Here is a 20,705-nt window from a genome sequence, read left to right on the forward strand (position 1 = left end):
GGTTATAAAAACAATATAAGAAGCTATAAACAGAGTAACATAGGTGAATCACTTGCATGCAGTGAGACATTACTAAAGATTCTTTCAGTGTCTGGAAAGAAAGACAGCAATTTTGTTCATATAATTGAACCCCATTTGTATTGGATTATGCAACAAAACATAACATTCCAATGTCACTCAAAAATTATTACCTGATTTCATAATATTAATATTTCTGTGTTCAATGCATGTATTATTGAGAAGCATTAAACAAATCATATAAAAAGCCAAATGATACTGAATCTCATGAGGAAACTGAAATCAAATAACCAAAATTTTTTGGCAATGAAATTGGAGTTTTTGACCAAAGACGTTTGACAAACTTCACTTAATTTAAGTCGAACGGCTTACGCTTTTCCCCAAAAAATGACTTTATATAAAAAAAAAAATCATTCAGTAACATCTGGAGCTACATGACTTGACACATGGATGAAGACCCCAATATCTGGCTCTTGAAATCAAAAAGATAATACGGCTGTTGGATATATGGTATAAAAACTAATTTTTGTTTAGATAACACCACTATAATATATAACTTGTTTATATAACTCCACTATAATACATTAACTTCTCAGTGGGAGCATCTACACATTCACTAATGTGTTGTAGTTACTGTGCATTAAGGTTAGTACTTGTGTAATCAAGTACTAAATCACTGTGCAATAACCGGTGTTACATCACAGTAGTGCCGGCGCACGCCCTTTCAGTGATGCCTAATAATACTAGGCAGTAGTGTATTAGCATTGTTTTTGCTGTGATGCACTACTGTGCAGTATTATTAGGCTACTGTACAGCTAGTGTCTCATGTGGATGCATCCAGTATAATTAAAAAGCTAAGATATGTGCTATTTTAATTAAAAGAAAATGGGACATTACATTTTCTATCACCAGAGATCTCTGATGGCTTTAGATGTCTTCATGACTTCTATAACAATATTCCTCTCTAAACATACTTACAAACATAATTTTTAATGGATCTGGACTTAAATGGATTTGCTTATGAAATATGAGTCAGTTTCTTAACCTGGCTTTTCTAATGGCACACATGGTATTTATATTGCATATCTGCTATTTAATGGGTGATACCTTTGTAGCAGCTGCCAGAGCCTCTTTACTTCTTTTCCTTTCTTCATCCAAACATTTTTCCAGTACTTCCTGCAAATGATATGAAAAGTTAAATTGCAATACAACATTTGAGCAGTGGGAAAAATTGTTTCAAATGCTAAAAAAGGACAAAACTCGTATTGACTTCAATAGTATAGCATCAAGCATGTAAATATTACCGTATGTTTTTGTGATTCTTGCATCAAAGCTTCTTCTACCCTTCCAGCTAACATTTCTTTCTCTGTTTCCAGCATGCCAAGGAGTCTCTGATGCTTGAAGAAAAATAATCATAATATATTAATAAACTATAGTAGAAACACAAACATGACCAGCTAGTGAGGGCATTAAATGGATATTTTACTTTTAGTAGTCACAGTCTAGGGTTGGTTAAATCAGGGGCAGGTAAAATACGGCCCATGGACCAGATCTGGCCCACCAGGCAATTTCACTCGTCCCGCAGACAGCCACCAACTAGTTATACCCCACCTAGCCAACACAACTTACTCCCACCCTTGTGCACGGAAGGACCCGGCCCAGCCAGCATGCAGCTTCTGGGTGGGGCTGCTGCTGCCACTGCTGCAGCCGCTGGAGGACTTGCTCAGCTTTCCCAACATCCAGCAGCTCCTCATTTCCCTGCTGCTGCACTCACTTCAGGCAGGAGTTGCAGTGGGGATATGGGGAAGGTGCAGCTGGGCAGGGGCACAGAGCATGGGGTTGCGGCTGGCAGGAGTGCAAAAACTATGCCCAGTAGGGCAGTGGGAACATGGAGCTGGGGTGTACAGCGTGTGGGTATGAGGGAGGGTGGTGGCTGTGGAGACTCCTCTCCCCCCAAATGGTGCATAGCCCTTGCTGGCAGCTGCAGCAGTAGGCGGTGGGCGCTCGCAGGTCCCCTGGCAACTGCAGCAGTGGCAGCAGCAGCCCCACCTGGAAGCTGTGTCCTAGCTGGGCCGGCCCCTTCTGCACACGAGGGTGGGTGGTCGGGCCACTTCTGACCTGTGCAGGTGCTGCTGACAGTTGGTGCGTGGCTCCAGCCAGCACTGCACTTGGTGGTGCACCTCTATCATGCAGGGCTCCCTCCAGCACATATGTAGCTTCTGGCACTCGCATGTCACTGGGGGAAGCCCTGTACAATGGAGCTAGCTGCCTTCCCCAACATGTGAAGCTACCGGGACTTTGCCAGAAGTGGCAGGGAGGCCCGCTCCTGCTACCATGGTGGCAGGGAGTGTGGAAGGCAGCCTTTTCCATCGTGTAGGGCTTGTCCCAGTGTCACTTACATGTGCATCACAGAGAACCCCACATGATAGAGGCAGGCCAGGCTGACTGCACTCCTTGCCACCACATGCAGCTCTGGCTGGAGCCATGTGCTGCTGGATGCCAGTGACTGCACAGGCAATGAGTGCCCTGAGGGCCCTTGCCTGCTGCTGCTGCAGCCAGCAGCAAGAGCTGTGCACCATGAGCAGGGGTGTGTTTGGTGCGGGCTCACAGCCCCCCATCCTCCACACCTACCCACACCCTACCATACACACACCTCCCCCCCACAATATACAAGAGTAAGACTTTATTTTGACCTATTATGCAATCATCTCTGTATACACTGCAGAAAACAAATCATGAAAGTATTTTTTTTGGTAATAAAATTAAAATATGTTATTGTAGGTGTTTGACTTTTAGTATATGATTTGGATTTTTTTCTGGTTCAGATGGTAACCCCGCTCCCAAAAGGAGTACTTCCAGGGGCAGGGGGAACACCCGATGGGAAAGGTCAGGGGTTAGGGGTGGGACTTCTGGTTCCAAGTCCAGAGATGGGGCACCTATCAAGGGGTGGGGCTACCCTTGCAGCCCTCATCAGCTCATCAAAACTCATTAAGTGGCCCTCCCAAAAGCCAAAATTATTGCCCACCCCTGTGTTAAACAAACCATATATAAATTGGTCTCTTAGTAATAACAGGAACAAAGGCCATTATAGGCGACATGAGATATTAATCTAATTAATTAATATTTTCTATTATTTCTTAATTGTATATATATAACAAAGAGAGGTAAAATACTATTTAGTGAGGTTATACAGCAGACATAATAATTCTTATAAAAGCTATGAACATAGCCATGAAAATGTTACTTAATAACAAGTACTCATTCCAATGCCTTTGGCATTTAAAGTATTCTCATAGAAGCTTTCATTTGAATATATCATGAAGGGGAAGGCAACTGTAAACACTCCATCTACAATCAATTCCAACACCATAAAGTTCAAAGGTCAGAATATGAGAGTAAAAATTGCTGCTTTCTTCCCAAGTTCTTGTAATTTAAAACATTTTTCAAGGAGACAGTGAACACTGAGAGTAAGTGACCGAGTACTCTATGTCTGGTTATATAATCTGACATCACTGTTTCTAATTATAATCCTTTTATCTATGTTTTTCAAGAAACCAAGGAAAGCATGTGAAAGATGTGGGGGTTTTTTTAAACTGAGCTGTGATCCAAATCTAAAAATTATTATTGGAAAGTATTGATACCATGTGTATTTGTCAAGACAACTAGCTAACAAATCAGTAAACCTTACCACATACTGTTTAAAATATGAGTACAGTAAATTTAAATCATATATACAGTATCATAACATTTCTCAAGATCAAAGACAAAAATCAATAAAAATACATTTGACATTATTATAAAACCATACAAAATATGACGCCTTTAGCTCAAACAAAAAAGAACATGGTTAATGTTAAGCAAGTGAGCAGTCCTTTTTGACAACTTATTCTAAAGGCTATCATTCTACGGTATGCACCTAGTAGGTTTTTAATTAAAGTCTTTCTCTAATTATAGCTTGAAATCTGTTACCAAACTGCAAAGATGATGTACTATGAAAAATACTTTTAAATTTTAAAAGCAGAACATAAAAGTATTTAGACAGTGTAAAGAAGAATAGAACATAAAATATCAGCTCTTCCAGTACAAACATTCAAAAAGGCATTTCCCTGTGAACTTACTTAAAATAGTTCTGAATGAAGCAGACATATTTTAATGCAAAACACCTGTGGTAAGTACACTGAAATTCACATCATGTTTGTACTTAATGAGGTGTATTTTAACTTCCTCTGCAGTCCCATATTTTCTGACATTAACCTTCATCTTTTGGGAAATTAAAAACAATATTTATTTGTTCCAGTAACAAACAAAGTATTAAAAAGTAAACAGTTTATAAATTTAATTTAAGAGACCATCTACATTGTGGTTACTTGATTCACTGACTACAAGAGAATTGCAATTAGGAGTCTCTCAAAATAGGATTTTCCAAGATGAATGTCTGTATTTATTTGAAAGAACAATGCAAAGAAGACTTAAAATTACAAACTATTGATCCAATGGAAGGGTACAAAACAAAACACACTGATGTCAAAGGGCAGACCATCATTATTTTCAGTAGACTTTAGACCAGACCCAGATTGCTTAAAATGGTATCAAGGAAAATCTATCTCCAATTCAAATGGTACAGACAGTGTATAGAATGGCAAATTTGTTTCTGAAGATGATATCTCTAGAACAGTATCAGAACCTAAGACAGCCAAGTATATTTTGACATGAAGAATCATATTTCCAATTTTGAAATACTACAGATTTCTTAACAGGTTTCACTGTGGATCCAATTACTTAAGGTATTTAAAAAAGCAAAAAAAAACCCCCTAATTTTCTTTACATTCCTATACATTCCTTTTAAATAATTCCATAATTCAACTCAGTGTATCAGAATTGAAAAGCAGAAAGGAGTTCTGGGATCACAATCTTGCAAGCTAGGAAAAGGACCCATTATCTGCGCCATGTAGACCTTACAAGGTTCTGATTCTTTGTTTGATCTCTGAACCATCAACTTTTTTCCCCAAGAAGAGTATATCCTTACAGTGATCAGTCTGGTATGACTCTGAACTGCTACAAGAATTCATTAATATACTGATGGGTAATTTTTTCAAATACTACCAATTCCACTGAGATAACAAAGGCAGCAAAATATGAGTTAGCAATAACTATAAGCTAAATCCTTAACTAAATTAAACACACAAAGTGCTTTTAAAGAAAAATATACTATCATTACTCAAGAATACAGGAAACCCTCACTTATTTGCGGGTTTGGCATTTGTGGTTTCAACTATTCAAGAAAGCCGAACCCACATTTTAAATGCACTTTATATACAGGAGCTCCTTGGGAACTCAGTGCTTGCTGCCACCAGGATTCTGCCACTGCCGCCGGGCTCTCACTGTTGCCGCCAGAGCCGTGCCCCCCACACCCAGTCGCAGGGGATGTGAACGCAGTGCCTTATTTGTGGATTTTGCCATTTCCAGGGGATACAAAAACGTATCCCCCGCGAATGCTGAGGGTCGCTTGTAATGACAAAAGAAAAATTTGCCTAATGACCAAACGCATCCTGGAAAAGAGATTAAATCATGTATGTGTAGAGTTATTACATACAGAGTTAGCAGTCCATTTTCAAAATTTTATCATAAGATCGCCTATCTTTTTAGTAGGTAAGAAATCGTATACTGTACTGTGTAATAAGGTATATTTGGGGAAATTTATATAAAATTAGTAAAGTCTTTGGGTTATGTTGAACTTTTTTTTCTATCCATGTATAAAACTAACACAATTTGGTGGTGGGGGGGTTAATTTTAGAATGAAGGTTTTTGGAAGACAAAGTCAAATTTGCACATTAACTCATCTATGCTATTTTGTGTGTGCATTTAGAATATTTTCAAATGTAGAAATATAAGGATTTTGAGGTTCCCCTGAGACTTTTTATTTAATGCGTTACAAATAAAAATACATTTAAAGAGTCTCAAAAAAATTACATGAGAAACCGGGATGTTAAAATCATAATTTTATCAAGGTCACAAGATCCTTATGAATAACTTAGCATGTCCTTTCCTATTATAATGTAAATGTTTATTCATGCAGAGTAATCCTTCCATAAAAGGCTGCCTTCATATCTGAACTTCCAGAAGTTCATATATCATCACAAATGTTGCAACAGCTGTCCATACAGCCCAGGAAAGCATATTCACTTGTATTAGAGCTAAAGAAATACCTTGCAGGACTGTTTATTTGGTTTCAGTGTTTACATTGAGCCAATAAGATTTCTTTTTTAAGGTTATAGGAATTTTCAACCATTAAATTACACAAATTATTTGAAGAGAAATAATTGGAAATGGGCTAAGCAGAGTACAATACTGCAACAGCTCTTTTCTCAGGAACAGATTTTGAAACTATGGAGTTTAAGATGCATAAAGAGGGGGTGTGAAATGCAGATGATAAACATCCAATTAAGAGGAGAGATTATTTGCCAGTAACTCTTTAGGAGTCATCTTAATGTATTCTCACTAATGGGTTTTAGTACTTGTGGTATCAAGCTATCAGACCTGTTGTGTATTTTTTAGGGTGGATGCATGAAATAGTTGCATCATTGCAGCACAAATTCCCAGGAGGTACTTACATGCCTAACTCCTACTGAAATCTGATTTCAGTGTCCTGATATTATACAGCACACCAAAAGAGAATGGGAACAGGCATGTAGCATTACGACAGTGTGAATGCTCTTAAATAAATTCCTGGTAAATACGCTGTTTCCTAATTGTGGAAGCTTTGTTAGCAGAATTCTAGCAGTGAGAAAGTGAGTGAATAATTCTTAGCCAAATGCAAATGATAGCATTAACTTCTCAAACTGGGAATCAGAAGGTAAAATGCTAAATACTAGAAATTCTGATTAATGAAGGGTGCAGTGAACTCTAAGCTGCTGCGTTGAATACCTCCAGCAGGGAAACCTGCCAAAGACAAGGCATTAATTTGCCAGTGATTTTTGTGGAATGAGTTTTCAAGCTAGTACTACTGGTTTCCTAGTTAAAATGTAATAGTGTTCTGTATATTCTCTGATTTAAAAGTCTGTTCAGTGATGAGTTACTTCTGGATCTACTCTGATGTAACAGCAAAAACCTACTGGGTCTTCTAAAGGAAGATCTAAATTTCCAGAATGTTTCCAGGTGAAAAACAGAGAATCTTCTTTACATCTAGGGTATGGAGACATCCTGCTTCAGAACTGGATCTAGGAAAGATAAGATAGCAGGGAATGTTCTAAAATAAGTAGAAAGTGGAGACCACCTTAGGCATAAAGCTTAGATGGGGCCTCACAGGAACTTTCTTCTTCTAAATTGTAGGTGGAATAATAATCAAAGCACTAAGAAGACAATTGTTACATTAACAGCCATTTAAGTAGGCATATTTTAAAAAATAATCTGTACAAGCGATGACCATAAAGAGCATCAACCTAAAAAAAGGAAGATGGATTTGTTTTTAATGTGACTGTGACGAGTATCTGTACTGCCATAAAATCTTTGGGGAGACTAAGGCTAATCCTGGACATTCAAAGACGAGAAGATACTGTAGGAATGCAAGGACCATAGCTCAAAATGAACTGTGTCTTTTATTAGCTGTCTGGGAAGTGAACAATTTCCATTTCTGCCCAGGATTTTAGGGTGAGCCCTTGTCGGACTGTAAGAGACTGGGCCAAATGCTTGTTGAGCAAAAATGCTTCTTCTGGCTCACGGTCATCAGATTTGCTTCCATTCATCAAATTGATGTGTCTCTGAGTTGTACGGCAAAATTTTCTCTTGCTTTTAGGATAGGAAGTCTGGAGGTAGAGCTAGTACATGTCATCTGAACAAGTCTAGACTCCAGTACCAATAAAAGAACAGAGTCTATCAACATTAACTCTGCCTGGCCTGATCTCCATTTGGTATCAGGAAACTGTAAGACAGCTGTAAGATGTCTTCAACTCAGCACAAAAACATCTGAGAGAGAATTTATCTTGGAGTCTTCTTGTACCGCACAAGTGACGTTTCATATTTTTGGGATGGAAAATGATCTATTATCAATGAGATCATCTGCAAAATGATGCTTACATCACTGCTGATTCACTCATGCTGATTCTGAAACCTCTGGCTGTACACATTTGCCTTCATGCACTCACTGGCAAGCTGGAGAGCTACACGATGGATTTAGTTCTGAATGCTTCAAATACGAAAAAATAGATGTGGTCTTTATTAGTAAGAACTGGAAATACTCTCACATTCTGCTTATGCATGCAGCTCATCACTGTAGTGCTGTCTCAAGTGCCCGCACCTGCTTCTTCTTCTCTTTCCTTATATCTTAACCAGCATCTGTGTCAGGTGGAGGTACCTGAAAAGAGCCATAGGAACTGGAAGACAGATTCACAGCCTGTGTCAGAGAGATAATTAACCAAATGAATAGGTAGAGAGGTTGACACATTACCAAATTATTGCAAGACTATAAAGGTAAAAAGGTAGTGTTGGATTCTCGGATACGACTTTGATTTGGGTTGTTCCAGGAAGTCTATGGTAACAGATTTACTCCTAGAAAAAGGTCAAAGAGATTCCAATCTTGGGTCTGTTACAGAAGCTGATTGAGGCAGGAGCAACAAAATGCATCTCAGGTCTTTTGCTGAAGGGTCTCAAAATTGTGGTGGGTGTTGCTTCCCTTACGAAACTCATCACAGTATCAGGCTGTACACACTGAGATGAGCCTTGAACCTCAAGTACATCTCCCTCCTTCTACAGAAAGAAAAGGCACAGGTAACTGCACACAACTGGCATCACATATACATGAAACCCTGGACTTGGGAACATCCCCTCTGCTGTCTAGGCTGCAGTGGGCTGCCATTCTCCTAGCTGCCTTGAGCCAGATAAAATTTCTTCATGGGCCAGATCAGCGTCACAGGTTATATAGGCTATTGGGCTAAAATGGGGAGAGCCTGACTCTCACTGGATGATTCTATTTTGCCATACGGGGAAACAGAATGTCAAACCATTTGCAAATGCCAAAACTTCAGTTATGTGACTGCATACCTGCCATTTAGAAACGTAAAGTGAAGTAAGATTTTAGCCTTTAATGTTTATGGACAAATACCATTTTTTCATTTTTAAAAGTTTTTACTAATATGAATGAGCCTTTAGATCTGGATGTTTGATTTGAGATGGCTTGGTGCAAGGCAAAAACAAAATGCATTATAATTTCCAATTAAATTTTTAAAGTTCATATTTATAGTATAAGTTGTTTCAAGGAATAAATAATAGTACATTATAAAATCTTATGTAATTACCTTGCTGTTCTGAACTGTAAATTCAGAGTCAATAATTTTTTCTGGGTTAAAGAGAAGGAGGTGGAAAGCTTCCCCTTCCCCACATTTCACTCTTTTGTTTTATTTAGCAAAGTGCTCTATTTTTGTCCTTCCAATACAATATTATACTTCTGAAAGAGGTGAAAATTTTAACAAAATAATTATTTAAAAATGGGGGTAAAATTGTAATATTTCAAAGGAAACAATTTAGAGTAGCTTGGAGTAAAAAGGAGTACAAAATAGAGGATCAAGAAGAATCTTTTGAAATTCAACCTGAAACAAAAAGCATTCAGAAATAGTTTTTTCCCCCTGCAAGAAGTTTTTCTCCCCCTGCAATGTTTTTCCCCCTGCAAGAAGTTATTTAGGCAACAGTTCCAAATCAAAAACGTTTGATGCAGATTCAAATATAAATACAGAGGTTATGTGGTTTTTCTTGATTCCTGTAAAAAAGCAATAAAAAAAAAAATCTCTTTTTTCCTGGAATGTGAGTCACAGAAGATATTGTAAACAGATTTAATCACGATCACAACTAGTTAGAAATTTTTGTACGATAAATTTGCGTCTGAAAAATAGTTACAAGTTACACTCAGGTATGCAATTATAGGTCCTTAGAGGGTTCACAAAACATGTTATAAATAATTTACAAAGTGAGCGAAATAATTCAGATTTCCTTTTAGTTATTATGCAGCTCAAATACTAATCCATAAACTACTACTAATAATCTCTAATCTGCACAGTTTTGTTCCAAATAGATTTGATTAATCCTAAAATGGAAGTTAAAAACCAGAAATTGAATAAGCTGTTCAAAGTGAACTAAAATATTTTTTTTAAATATGCCTGTTTTTTTAAACATGCCTACATATCTCCATCAGTGGAGATTTATTAAAAGGGGCTGAAGGCTTCTTTTCCCACCTTAATGTAACTTAAATAATCTTACGTTAATTTGGCTGTAGGCGCTGAGTGCTCAGTAGGTGATCTGGAGAATGGCTCAGCTTATTTATTTATTTATTTTAACAGAGGAGTGCCAGCCCCCAACTCATTCCCAGCTTGGTGCAATGCATCCAGCCACAGCATGAGGGGAACCCATGTGGGCTCTCCCTGTTCTGTCTTGTTGGCTGGGCTGGGCCCTGTGGCCTTCGCTGGAGTGGCACTGGGATGAGGAGTGGGGCTGCTGTGCATGGCCAGGCGATGTAGCGTTTCCCTGTCCCACGAGTCACTTTTGGTAATTGAACTCCAGGGCGCTCTCAGAAGGCAACAATGTCAATCCATTGGAGGAAGCAGAGGAGAGCTGCAACTGTACCTGAGAACAAGATGGACCAATCAAAGTTGCTGGTGAGAAGCATTCAAATGATTCCAGCCAGACCTCTAAACAGGCAAGTTATAAAGCCTGGAGTCCTTAGGGAGGACTAAGTGAGACTGACAAAAACAATATTCTTATTGAAAGTTATTGGGGAGAAACTGGAGTCAATCTTTAGAGAAGCTTTGTCTTATCGACACAAAAAATGTGGTGCCTCTTTTCAGGACCTGGGTAAATTACAGGAACACATGCAGATCCACCTGAAAGAGAAATCATACTGATGCCTAATCTGTGGGAGATCTTCCAAGCTGAGAACATATGAATCCACAAGCTCATTCATTCTACTGACAGGCCACACAACCGTACAGAATGTGACAAGGTTTCACCTGTGTGGCTGATATCTGGAGGAACTTACAAAATGTAGACAGGATTGAGAGGTCTATGGTAATTCTGAGGAACAGTGTGGTTAGAAACCCATTATTCATAGTGCACCAAAACCTGCATGGCAGTGGGGATAGCAATCAGCTGTTTTCAGAAAACTAAAGTCTGGGGAAGAATAGTCAAAGCCTTACATCTGCCCCACATGTGAGAAAGGTTTCTATAAAACAAATCTGCTACCCACACATGTGGTGATCCACTGGCAGGACAAAACATGGACATTCCAGGAGTGTGTCATGGCCTTTGTCCAACTAAAGCTAAAAAAGGTGTCAGCAGACTCATTCTGGATAGCACCCTTTCCAATATGAGGAGTGTGGAGCAACTGTCACACACGTGGAATTACTACAGCAATAAATCAATACTGGGGACAAGCCCTATTCTTTTGTTTACTATGGTCATCCCTTCCTTGAGGACATGAGTGAACACAAAGTGGGCACTTCTTAGTGTACAGATTTCTCTAAGTAGTCTCCATTGTTTCCCCTTACCTAAATGAGAACAATTCAACAATGCTAGAGGATATGAACTAACCTGCATACTGTTAGCCCCCGGGCGTCATTCTATGAGCGAAGAATGGTTTGAAGAGAGTTCACCCAAATTAAATACTTACAAACAAATCTAAATAATCTTAATGGAAAATTTAATAATGAAATAAGATAAAATATACATGACCCAACAACAAATGGTAGTGTTAGAGTGATGCTGTACCCACAATGATCTAGGGATTATGATCATTTGTCTCCTAACCCTAGAAATCTCTCTCCCACTCTATTAAAACAAATCAGGAAGGCCAAAGTACAACTGGAGTTGCAGCTAGTAAGGGATGTGAAAGGTAACAAGAAGGATTTCTACAAATATGTCAGCCAAATCACGAAAGGAAGAAAAAGGGAAGATCCTCATCTGTTAACCCTGTGGTTTGTAATACAGAGCAGGGGTTTCCAACCTTTTTGGATCAGTGTACCCCCAACAGCTGGGTGTGGAGCAGTGTACACCTGGTGGCCAGATGTGAAGCGGGGGAGGGAGGGTGGCACATGGCCGGACATGGAGCAGGGGGTGGGGTGTATGGTGGCATTCCATCCCTGCCCACCTGTATATACCCCCTAGGGCATTCTCAAGTACCTCTGGGGGTACCCCCCAGCTGACAACCCCTGATATAAAGGTTGCTGCCTTGTCAGGCCATGGACAAGCATTACATTTGTGTGGAGTGAAATGCTTTTTCTCCAGCACAAAACAATAGCATACAACCATTCAAGGAGTTTCAAGAAAAGCAATGTCTCCCTAATAGCTGGCCTAGGGGTGAGCTGTCAGGGAGCTCTGTAGGGACTGTGTCATGGAAAATTTCCTGTCACCCCACTCCCAACATGGGCGGGGGGGGAGGGGGGGGAATTTTCTTGAGGGCTAGAATGCTCTTGGAGCTCTGGAAGGCCCCCAGCCCTGGGTGCATCTGTCTCCTACCAGTTCACCAGAGTGGTGTTACAAAGGGGGGACCATTCTCCCCTGCCAGGAACCCTCCCAGGATTCATCTGTTTTCACTCATACACTGCTCCAAGGTGACCCAGAGCAGTACATGGAACAAGGGCCATTCTCGCAGAGGGCTGGAATGCATGTATGTTCCAACTTACAAACTCTTGTTCTAGAATTAAGAGGTCATGGCCTCAGTCTATGAACTTATTATTTATGAAGCATAGATTTCTGTTTATTATAGTTCTCATGCCCTGTTACTGTTCCGACATTTGAAAAAAGTAATTACATTATTACTTTATCATCTCAAGACAATAGTATAAGAGTGCTGGTTCTAGGTGTATACCTATCAAACAGAAAACTGGGCTGACACCAAATAACAGTTCATAATGCATCAAATACCTGCAGGTGGCAATAATTTTCAATTATATTAGCATCCAGATTTAAACCAATATTTAAATCAGGAAATTACTCATTCAGTTCCCTTAGCTTTTTACCATTCACACCTAAGTACAAAGAAAGAGAATAAAATGAACCACCTTATATCTTAGATACTTAGTATCATAGCCCTTTACATAGCAGAACAGATAAAATAACTCTGGTTTAATAATCTTTTTTTTAAGTACAAGTTTATATACTGATCTACTAGTCAGTGGCAGTCTTACTCTCATCTTCACTAGGTCCCTTATAAGGAATCTGTTTTGACTTTTTAAAATCTTTATTAAAAAAGTATTAAAAACCAAAAGCGAAAGTGCATAGGTATGTGGCCCTCCCAGGGGCCAGACATGAAATACTTGTTAGTAACAAAATACCCACCATGGTATGAGATTGAAACTCTCTCTCCCATGCCCCTCAAGGGGCTACACACAGAGGATCAGCTGTCAGTCTTCCATCATGCAGAGGGCCTCCTCAATGGCCCAGTGCAACCTAAATTGGTTCATGTTTTGCTGCAAGGTAAAGTGTCAAAATTCAAATTTCACACATGCTGAAACCATAGTGTAGAAGAGTTAGAGCATCACTGGAGCCAGCCCCTGCAACCTGGTTTCTGCAACTTTTCAGTTGTCATCTTGGCTTGGCCTGGCAAAAAACTAACCAGGAAGATCATATTCCCCTTGGCCACTCAGTACATGGTCAAGAAAGTGTACATAGTCTTAGAGAAGTCCAGGTCTAGTGCGTCAAAGAGGGTGCTAAGGGCAGCAAAGAATGGTTGCAGCCAGGGGAAATGCAGGAAAGCATGGAAGAGAGTCTTTCCTATCTTCTCCTCACAGAAAGGGCAGCCTATTGATTCCACTGGGTTTAAGTGGCAGACAAAAGTACCAGGGAGCTAGGGCCCCATGCAGCAGCTACTATGTTCTGGAGGTTGCCAGTTCTCCTGGCGATACCTAGCTTGTACAGGATGCACCAGGCCAGTTGGGCTTGGTCTGGTGTTGCTGCCACTAGGTACCACCTCCACGTCATGCCATGGCAGTCAGTGAGGACACACGCAGGATGAAATTTGATTTGCTTCAATATCCTAAAGAGCTAGTTTAAGTTTGGAAAATGGAGAACATTGGAAACCACTCTCCTCTATGCATGCAACTGCAGAGTACCACAATGGTGTTTGCTTCAGCAAACCCTGCATATTTCCACTATGCTACCTGTTGTTTAGTTTCAGGGTCCCTGTGATGAAAATAAGTTTCACCACAAGTTAAATATCTGTTACCTGAGTTTAAATTACAACAAGTTAAAACTGTTCTCAACTTTCCTTGTGTCTTTTGTCCAGATGATCACCAGAGAATGCAGACCTTGGATTGCCTCATTTCTCATCTGAGAAGGTTCACAATTGATAAAAAAAAAAAAAAGTAGTACAATATTTTTAACATTTGGCAAATAAAACAATACTATTCTACATTTGCAGTGAATTGTCCATCAAGAACGACGGGGCGCAAGCGGGGACAGAGCCTCATGTCTGCCCCCACTTCCCTCCTCCCCTGCCATGTTGGGCCCGCTCCCGCCCAGCCCACTCCCATCCCTCCCCAAAACACCACTGCCGTACCAGGCCCATGCCCAGTCCTCCTTTCTCCCTCCCCACATCACATCAAGCCCAGGGCCTGGAGCCGCTCCCCACCCCCATGGGGTCCCAGTCCACTCCACCCACTGCTGCCATTTCCAAAAACCATGGGGGGGGCAAGGCCAGTGGCACCAGCCTTGCCCCCCAGACTCCATACCCTCTGTTATGGTGGCTCTCCACTACTCTGCTGCTACCTGCTGTCTATCAGGCTTTATTCTCAATCTGACTGGCTGTCAGACAACCAATGAGAGTGCAAATAAAGCATTATGGACAGATTAAGGCTTTTTTATATATAGATTACTTACATGTTACCAGATCAGAACACAGGTTCATTTTACCTGGCATCCTGCCTTCAGCACTGGCCAATACATGACTCCAAGGTGCTAAAGACTAACATGAACACCTTGACCCACAAGGATCCTACCCCAGATGTTCCCTAGAGTATATTCTGTCCATACCAGTTCATACTGACATCTTAAGGGTAACACTGCAAAAAAATCTCAAGTGCAAGTTTACTGGAATAAGAATGAAGCAAAGAAGATTGTGCAAATGTGTAAAGTTTCTTAAAGAAAGATTAGTACCATTTGAGAAAATGTTACACTTCAGAGTTGCTGTGATATTCCTCTGATTATTATTATTATATTTTTAACACAACTTCATACTGGGTGACAGTGAGCATCCCATCTACTGAAGAAGACTGTACAACAGCTCCCCTTCAAGTCCATCCAGGCAGCATTCTTGAGGAAAGCTGTGAATCCTTTACAGCTGCTGAGCCTGTGTTTCATTGTCATCTACATTAAAAAAAAGCCTGGAAGGTAAGCATACAGGAAAAAGTACTACCTCTCTAAGTCAAACTCTTTAATATTGAAGGGAATGATTCATACTGTAAGCACCTTTTTAAAAATGAAGTACTCAACATAAATTGAAAAACTGTTGACTTTTATTTCTGTGTTCATTCAGCTTTCTCCTTCTTGTCCCTTTATATTTTTCCACTGTTTGAGAGAATGGGGAGTACAAACAGAAATGGGGCGGAGCATGGGCAGAACCAGGGTTTTATGAAGGGGTAGTGTGGGAGTAGCCACGAGCACTGCAGGAGTGGCTGAAGCTCTGCTCCCAGCTGCCTCCCAACCTCAGCAGGCAGTGTGCTGGGGGAGAAGCAATGAAGACATCTTTTCTTTACATCCCCAAATCAGGTATGATCCATACTACTACACCCCATCTGGATCCTCCCTGGGAGTGGGGGTAGAGAGCAGCAGCTCTGAAATTTGATGATCAAGAAGCTATTTTAATCAACTTTGTAAGAGATGCTACAATTCTTTTCTTGATTAACAGGTCAAGCTTCCTCCAGGATTGGCAGCTATTCTACTGGAGTTAAATCCTTGCTGTTGGAGTCCACTAGCAAAGCCTGACCTAATTTGTGCACAGAAATTCAAGTCAACTCACAAACCCAGAGCATGAAAAAGCCTCATTCTAATAAAAGCCTGGGTCCTTCTAGATGCTCAGATAAGAGTGTGATAGGATTCAATGGACAATCCACACAATCATGCCTCCTGCCATGCCACACATGGCTGAAAACCTACTGAGAACCCACAGCTGATGGGGCTCGCAACCTGGGGAGTGCCCCATGCACTGCCACAGCTGTAAATCCCGCAGCTGATGGGGTTCCCAGTCATGGGGGTGCACAATGCACTCCTGTGGCTATGAGTCCTACAGCTGATGGGGCTTGCAACCACAGCAGCACTCCATGTGCTCCTAGGGCTGTGAGACTCATCGGGGCTCCCCCAGCCATGAGCCCTGTCAGCTGCAGGACTTGCAACCACAGCAGCACATGGTGCACCCCTGTAGCTGGGAGCATCTGGCAAAACATTCAATTAGTGGCATGATAAGAATGCAGCAAAGTTATTACACATTTTTGGTGGAGTAACTTTATGGCTTATTCCTTGTTTTATCATGCCAGTAACTGATTAAACATATGGCTGGGTCACAATTTAAGATGTGATTAATTGGTTAATCATATCTTAAATGTAATGTGTAGATGGGTTTTCTGAGACCTTCTTGGATGTGACCCTCAGTCTTGCAAATGAATCTGAGGTATGCAGCTGTTACCAGAAGCCCCTCATTAAAGACTTGAAGCTGTAGAAGGCTAAACAGAAGAACCTTATTCTGGTAGGAGGTTAGGTCAATCTGTAGTGACAATGAAAAATGGGCTGGTGGTAATACCCAGAGAGTGAAAATGTCCTGATGCACAATCACTCAAAGGAAAGTACTACCTTTCAACTATGTAAATATAATACCTCAATAATGGTAACCTAATCTAATAATGAGTAGGCCTATCACACTTTAGCATCCACACTTCTGTACTGAAGCACTCCTATCAATTTATTTTCTTTAACATACTTCAGCTTATTTGTAGTTTAGACCAAAGCAATCCAATGTGATTAAAGTATATTTTATCATATGGAAATTACTACAGTAGCTCTTTTTAAAAAACGATAAAATTCTGAATTAAACTATCCAGTTTTCATTTACCATATTTACCCAAATCCAAGACAACCCTGAATTTAAGATGATCCCCCAACAATTAGATTCAATCCATTTAGTATTGGTCATGTTTGCTAATGAATGGTAAGTTTTCACAGTATTTCTAAATGATTTTTAAAAATATATTTTTAAAGACCAGAGATTTTTTTTCCTGTTACTTAGATCAAGGGTATAGACAAATAATCAAATTAAAATGAGCTGAAAGAAAACAGGGACTTTCCTTGTGACACCTGCTCCTCAGTTACCATTAGTATTCTGGCAAGTGCCCTACAGAAAATGAAAACTAAGTGGGGGCTACTTAACCCTGTTTAATTTAGGACTAAACTACTCTGGTTTAGCTAATTGTAAGCACACAAATAGTTACAGCAGAGACGTGGTTTTATGGTCTTCACTTCCTGTTAACCTGCTTTATTTTGATCAAATGCCCATACACTCATTGATACTGCAACTACAGTCAGCAGTTCATCTGTAAACTCCTTCAAGTATAGAGTTACCATATTTTCAATTCCAAAAATTAGGACACCTGTTGTTGTGCTGGGCGATTGTGAGGGGGCAGTGATATGCCAGTGCCCTGCCCCTGCCATTGCCTCTCACTCCCAGGCCACAGCCCCCCCGCCCTGCTGCTGCCCCTCACTCCCAACCTGCAGACCCCTGGCCCTGCCAGTGCCCCTCACTCCCAACCCAAAGTACCGCCCCCGGGCCATGCCCATGACCCTCAATCCCAGTACACAGCACCCACATTCCTGCTTGTGCCCCTCACTCCCAACCCTCAGCCCCTGGCACTGCCAGTGTCCCACACTCCTGACGCACAGTCCCCCACACCTCCTGGTGCCCCTCACTCCCAAGCCACAGCCCACCCAGCCCTGCTGGTGCCTCTCACTCCCAACCTGCAGTCTCCTGCTCCCCCCAGCCCTGCAGCATCAACTGGCCGCCCCACCCCTGCAAGCATGAACACCAGCTCCAGTGCTGCCAGCCCAGCCATACAGCTCCCCACTGCCCCCCGAAGAGCCCCTCTGCCCCCTTCCCTCGCTGGAGGGGCAGGCATCTCCCTGCCTGCCCTTCTGCATGCTCGGCACCCAGTTTCCCCCAGTGCTAGCAGGCACCCACTGCCCCTCACACATCCATCCCTTCCACACAACTGCTACACACACATAGACTCATATGCCTCACCCCACCCCAACCTCCTGCACAGTCCCCAAGTCTTGGCCCTCCAACCCCTGCTCGCCATATACCTAACTGCATCCAGCTGCTGGGGAAGCTCCCACGACCCTGCCTGGCTGCATACTGGCCATGTGTGTGTGTGCATGCAGATGCATATGATGCCCTCAGCCTTCAATGCCCCCCACCACTCCCCCCAGCCCCAAGCAGCTCCATGCTAGGGCAAGCTGGGAAGTGCCAGGAAAAACACTGATGCTGAAGAGAGCAAAATCCTGAACACTGGTTCATATTTTTAAAAACCACCTGGATGGAGATCAGAGGACCCAAAAAGAGGACAGCTCCAGGAAGACCCAGACATATGGCAACCCTATTCAAGTATCCTCTCTATAAAAGTTTTGTTGGTTCACAAGTACAGTTTTGATTCAAGAAACGAGGAGGATGGCAGGAATAGGAAGCCATTTGGAGCTTCTATAATGCTACGGACTGAAGTGTTAGTTCTCTCTCAAACAAGTTTTAAACAATGAGCTGCCAAAAACTTAACATGCATCTAAAAGCATTCACTTTTTTAATTTTATTGTTCAGATCTGACCAAATGGTAAGGCACAAAATGAGTTGCCTTTTAATGCCTATTTTCTATCATTGTCCTAAACTTTTCATTAAGCAACAGGAAATGTTGTCCAATGGAAACAGTGGCATGGGACACTTTACCAGAAAAGGAAGCATGTTAGTTCAACACAGCTCCCCGCTGTCTGTATAGATTGGGTGCTTCAACGAGGCATTTTAGCGCTTTTATTTAATAGCTAAGTCAATCAGCTGTTAGATAAAAGTGCCCAATCTATACAGACATTGGGTGAACTGGGTCAAACTAACATGATGCCTCTTCTGGGCATGCACTCAGTGTAGGGACACTGTAGCTTAAAGGACTGGGTTTTTGGGAGGGGGGAAGGTTGGGGGGGGGGGGGGGGTTGACTCCTGTAAGCAGTCCATGTGTCCTGCTTCATGTTCACAAGACATACTATCCTGAAGAGAAAAAAAGTATCCTGTCTTGGGAACTTGTTCTGCCAGCACTCACTGGCCTCCCCCTCTACCCAGATCCATCCGTTCTTCTGATGAGAAGCCCTGGTGAAGGAGCTTCTCCCCCAACCCTTGCTCAGAGGGGAAGACTCCTGCAAAGAGCAGGGGAGGGAGAGGAGCAGTGGGACACTTTATGAAGAATTTTTATGTGCTTTTACTTTCTCCCATACACATTCCTATTGTGTACAAGTAAAGAATGCCATATGGAGTGTTTGTTTACATTCTGACTCTCATAGGAAAGATGTGTTAACTGGCTTCTTTAAGAAGCAGCCTTGAAGGCTGGTTAGGTAAAGGGAGGAAGGGTGGTGAGTCACGACATCTCCTGCTGAGGTACCCTGGGGCAGCAGACTTCAGCATGAGTCACAGAGAAACTCCTTGCAAAAGTGGGGAGGGAAGGGGAATTATTTGCAAAGCAGTCTCCAGTTGTGGCTGCTCTTGTATTTGCCCAAGGGGTATCTTAGATTTCACAGACATTAGGACTGGAAGGGACCTCGAAAGTTCATCGAATACAGCCCTCCGCCTCAAGGGCAGGAAGTCAGCCGTGGTCATAGGATCCCACCAAGATAAGCATCCAATTTGCTCTTGAAGGTGTTCAATGTAGGTGCTTGAAACACCTCCCATGGTAGGCTGTTCCAGGCCTTGGGGGCTCAGATAGTAAAGAAATTCTTCCTTATGTCCAGCCTGAAACGGTCTTGTAGTAGTTTATGACCGTTCGACTTTGTCATCCCTTGGGGTGCTCTGGTGAACAAACGTTCCCCCAGATACTGCTGGTAATACTTGAAAAACTTATAGGTGGCCATCAGATCACTCCTAAGCCGGTGCTTTTCCAGGCTAAAGAGCCCCTTAGCTTTCAGCCTCTCATCGTAAGGTCTGTTTTCCTGATTTCTGATCATGCACATAGCTCTTCTCCGGACTCTCTCAAGCTTCTCCACATCCTTTTTAAATTGTGGGGCCCAAAACAGGGTGCAGTACTCCAGCTGTGGCCTCACCAAGGCCGAGTACAAGGGGAGAATGACGTCTCAGGATTTGCTCGAGAAGCATCTATGGATGCACGCCAGTATTTTAGTTGCTTTACTATCCGCAGCATCACATTGCAGGCTTACGTTCATCTTGTGGTCAATCCTAACCCCCAAGTCTCTTTCTTCCCTAGTGCTAGCCAGAGTAGCACTGCCAAACGTATAAGGATGCTGCAGGGGTTTTTTTCCCCAAGGTGGAGAACCTTGCATTTTTCAGTGTTACACACCAACAGCTTCTTGTCTGCCCATTTGCTGAGCCTGTCCAGGGCAGCCTGGATCACCGGCCTGTCTTCTGGCGTGGATGCTTTGCCCCAAAGTTTGGTGTCATCGGCGAACTTGGCCAGTCC

At 41.8% G+C, this 20,705-nt stretch overlaps 1 protein-coding gene across 4 annotated transcripts in view; it reads right to left on the reverse strand.

Moving 5' to 3' along the window:
- CCDC91 (coiled-coil domain containing 91) overlaps positions 1 to 20,705 on the reverse strand; it is a 340,351-nt gene that overhangs the window by 143,393 nt on the left and 176,253 nt on the right. For all 4 annotated transcript variants that reach the window (XM_019544238.1, XM_019544237.1, XM_019544236.1 and 1 more), the window contains exons 9-10: positions 1,323 to 1,415; positions 1,126 to 1,194 (exon numbers count right to left, since the gene is read on the reverse strand). In XM_019544238.1, the coding sequence (XP_019399783.1) occupies positions 1,126 to 1,194; positions 1,323 to 1,415 (162 nt within the window). The remainder of the gene's footprint in view (positions 1 to 1,125; positions 1,195 to 1,322; positions 1,416 to 20,705) is intronic.

Source organism: Crocodylus porosus, unplaced genomic scaffold, assembly GCF_001723895.1.
Source record: "Crocodylus porosus isolate Cpor-Errol unplaced genomic scaffold, CroPor_comp1, whole genome shotgun sequence".
In the NCBI taxonomy this organism is placed as follows: Eukaryota; Metazoa; Chordata; order Crocodylia; family Crocodylidae; genus Crocodylus; species Crocodylus porosus.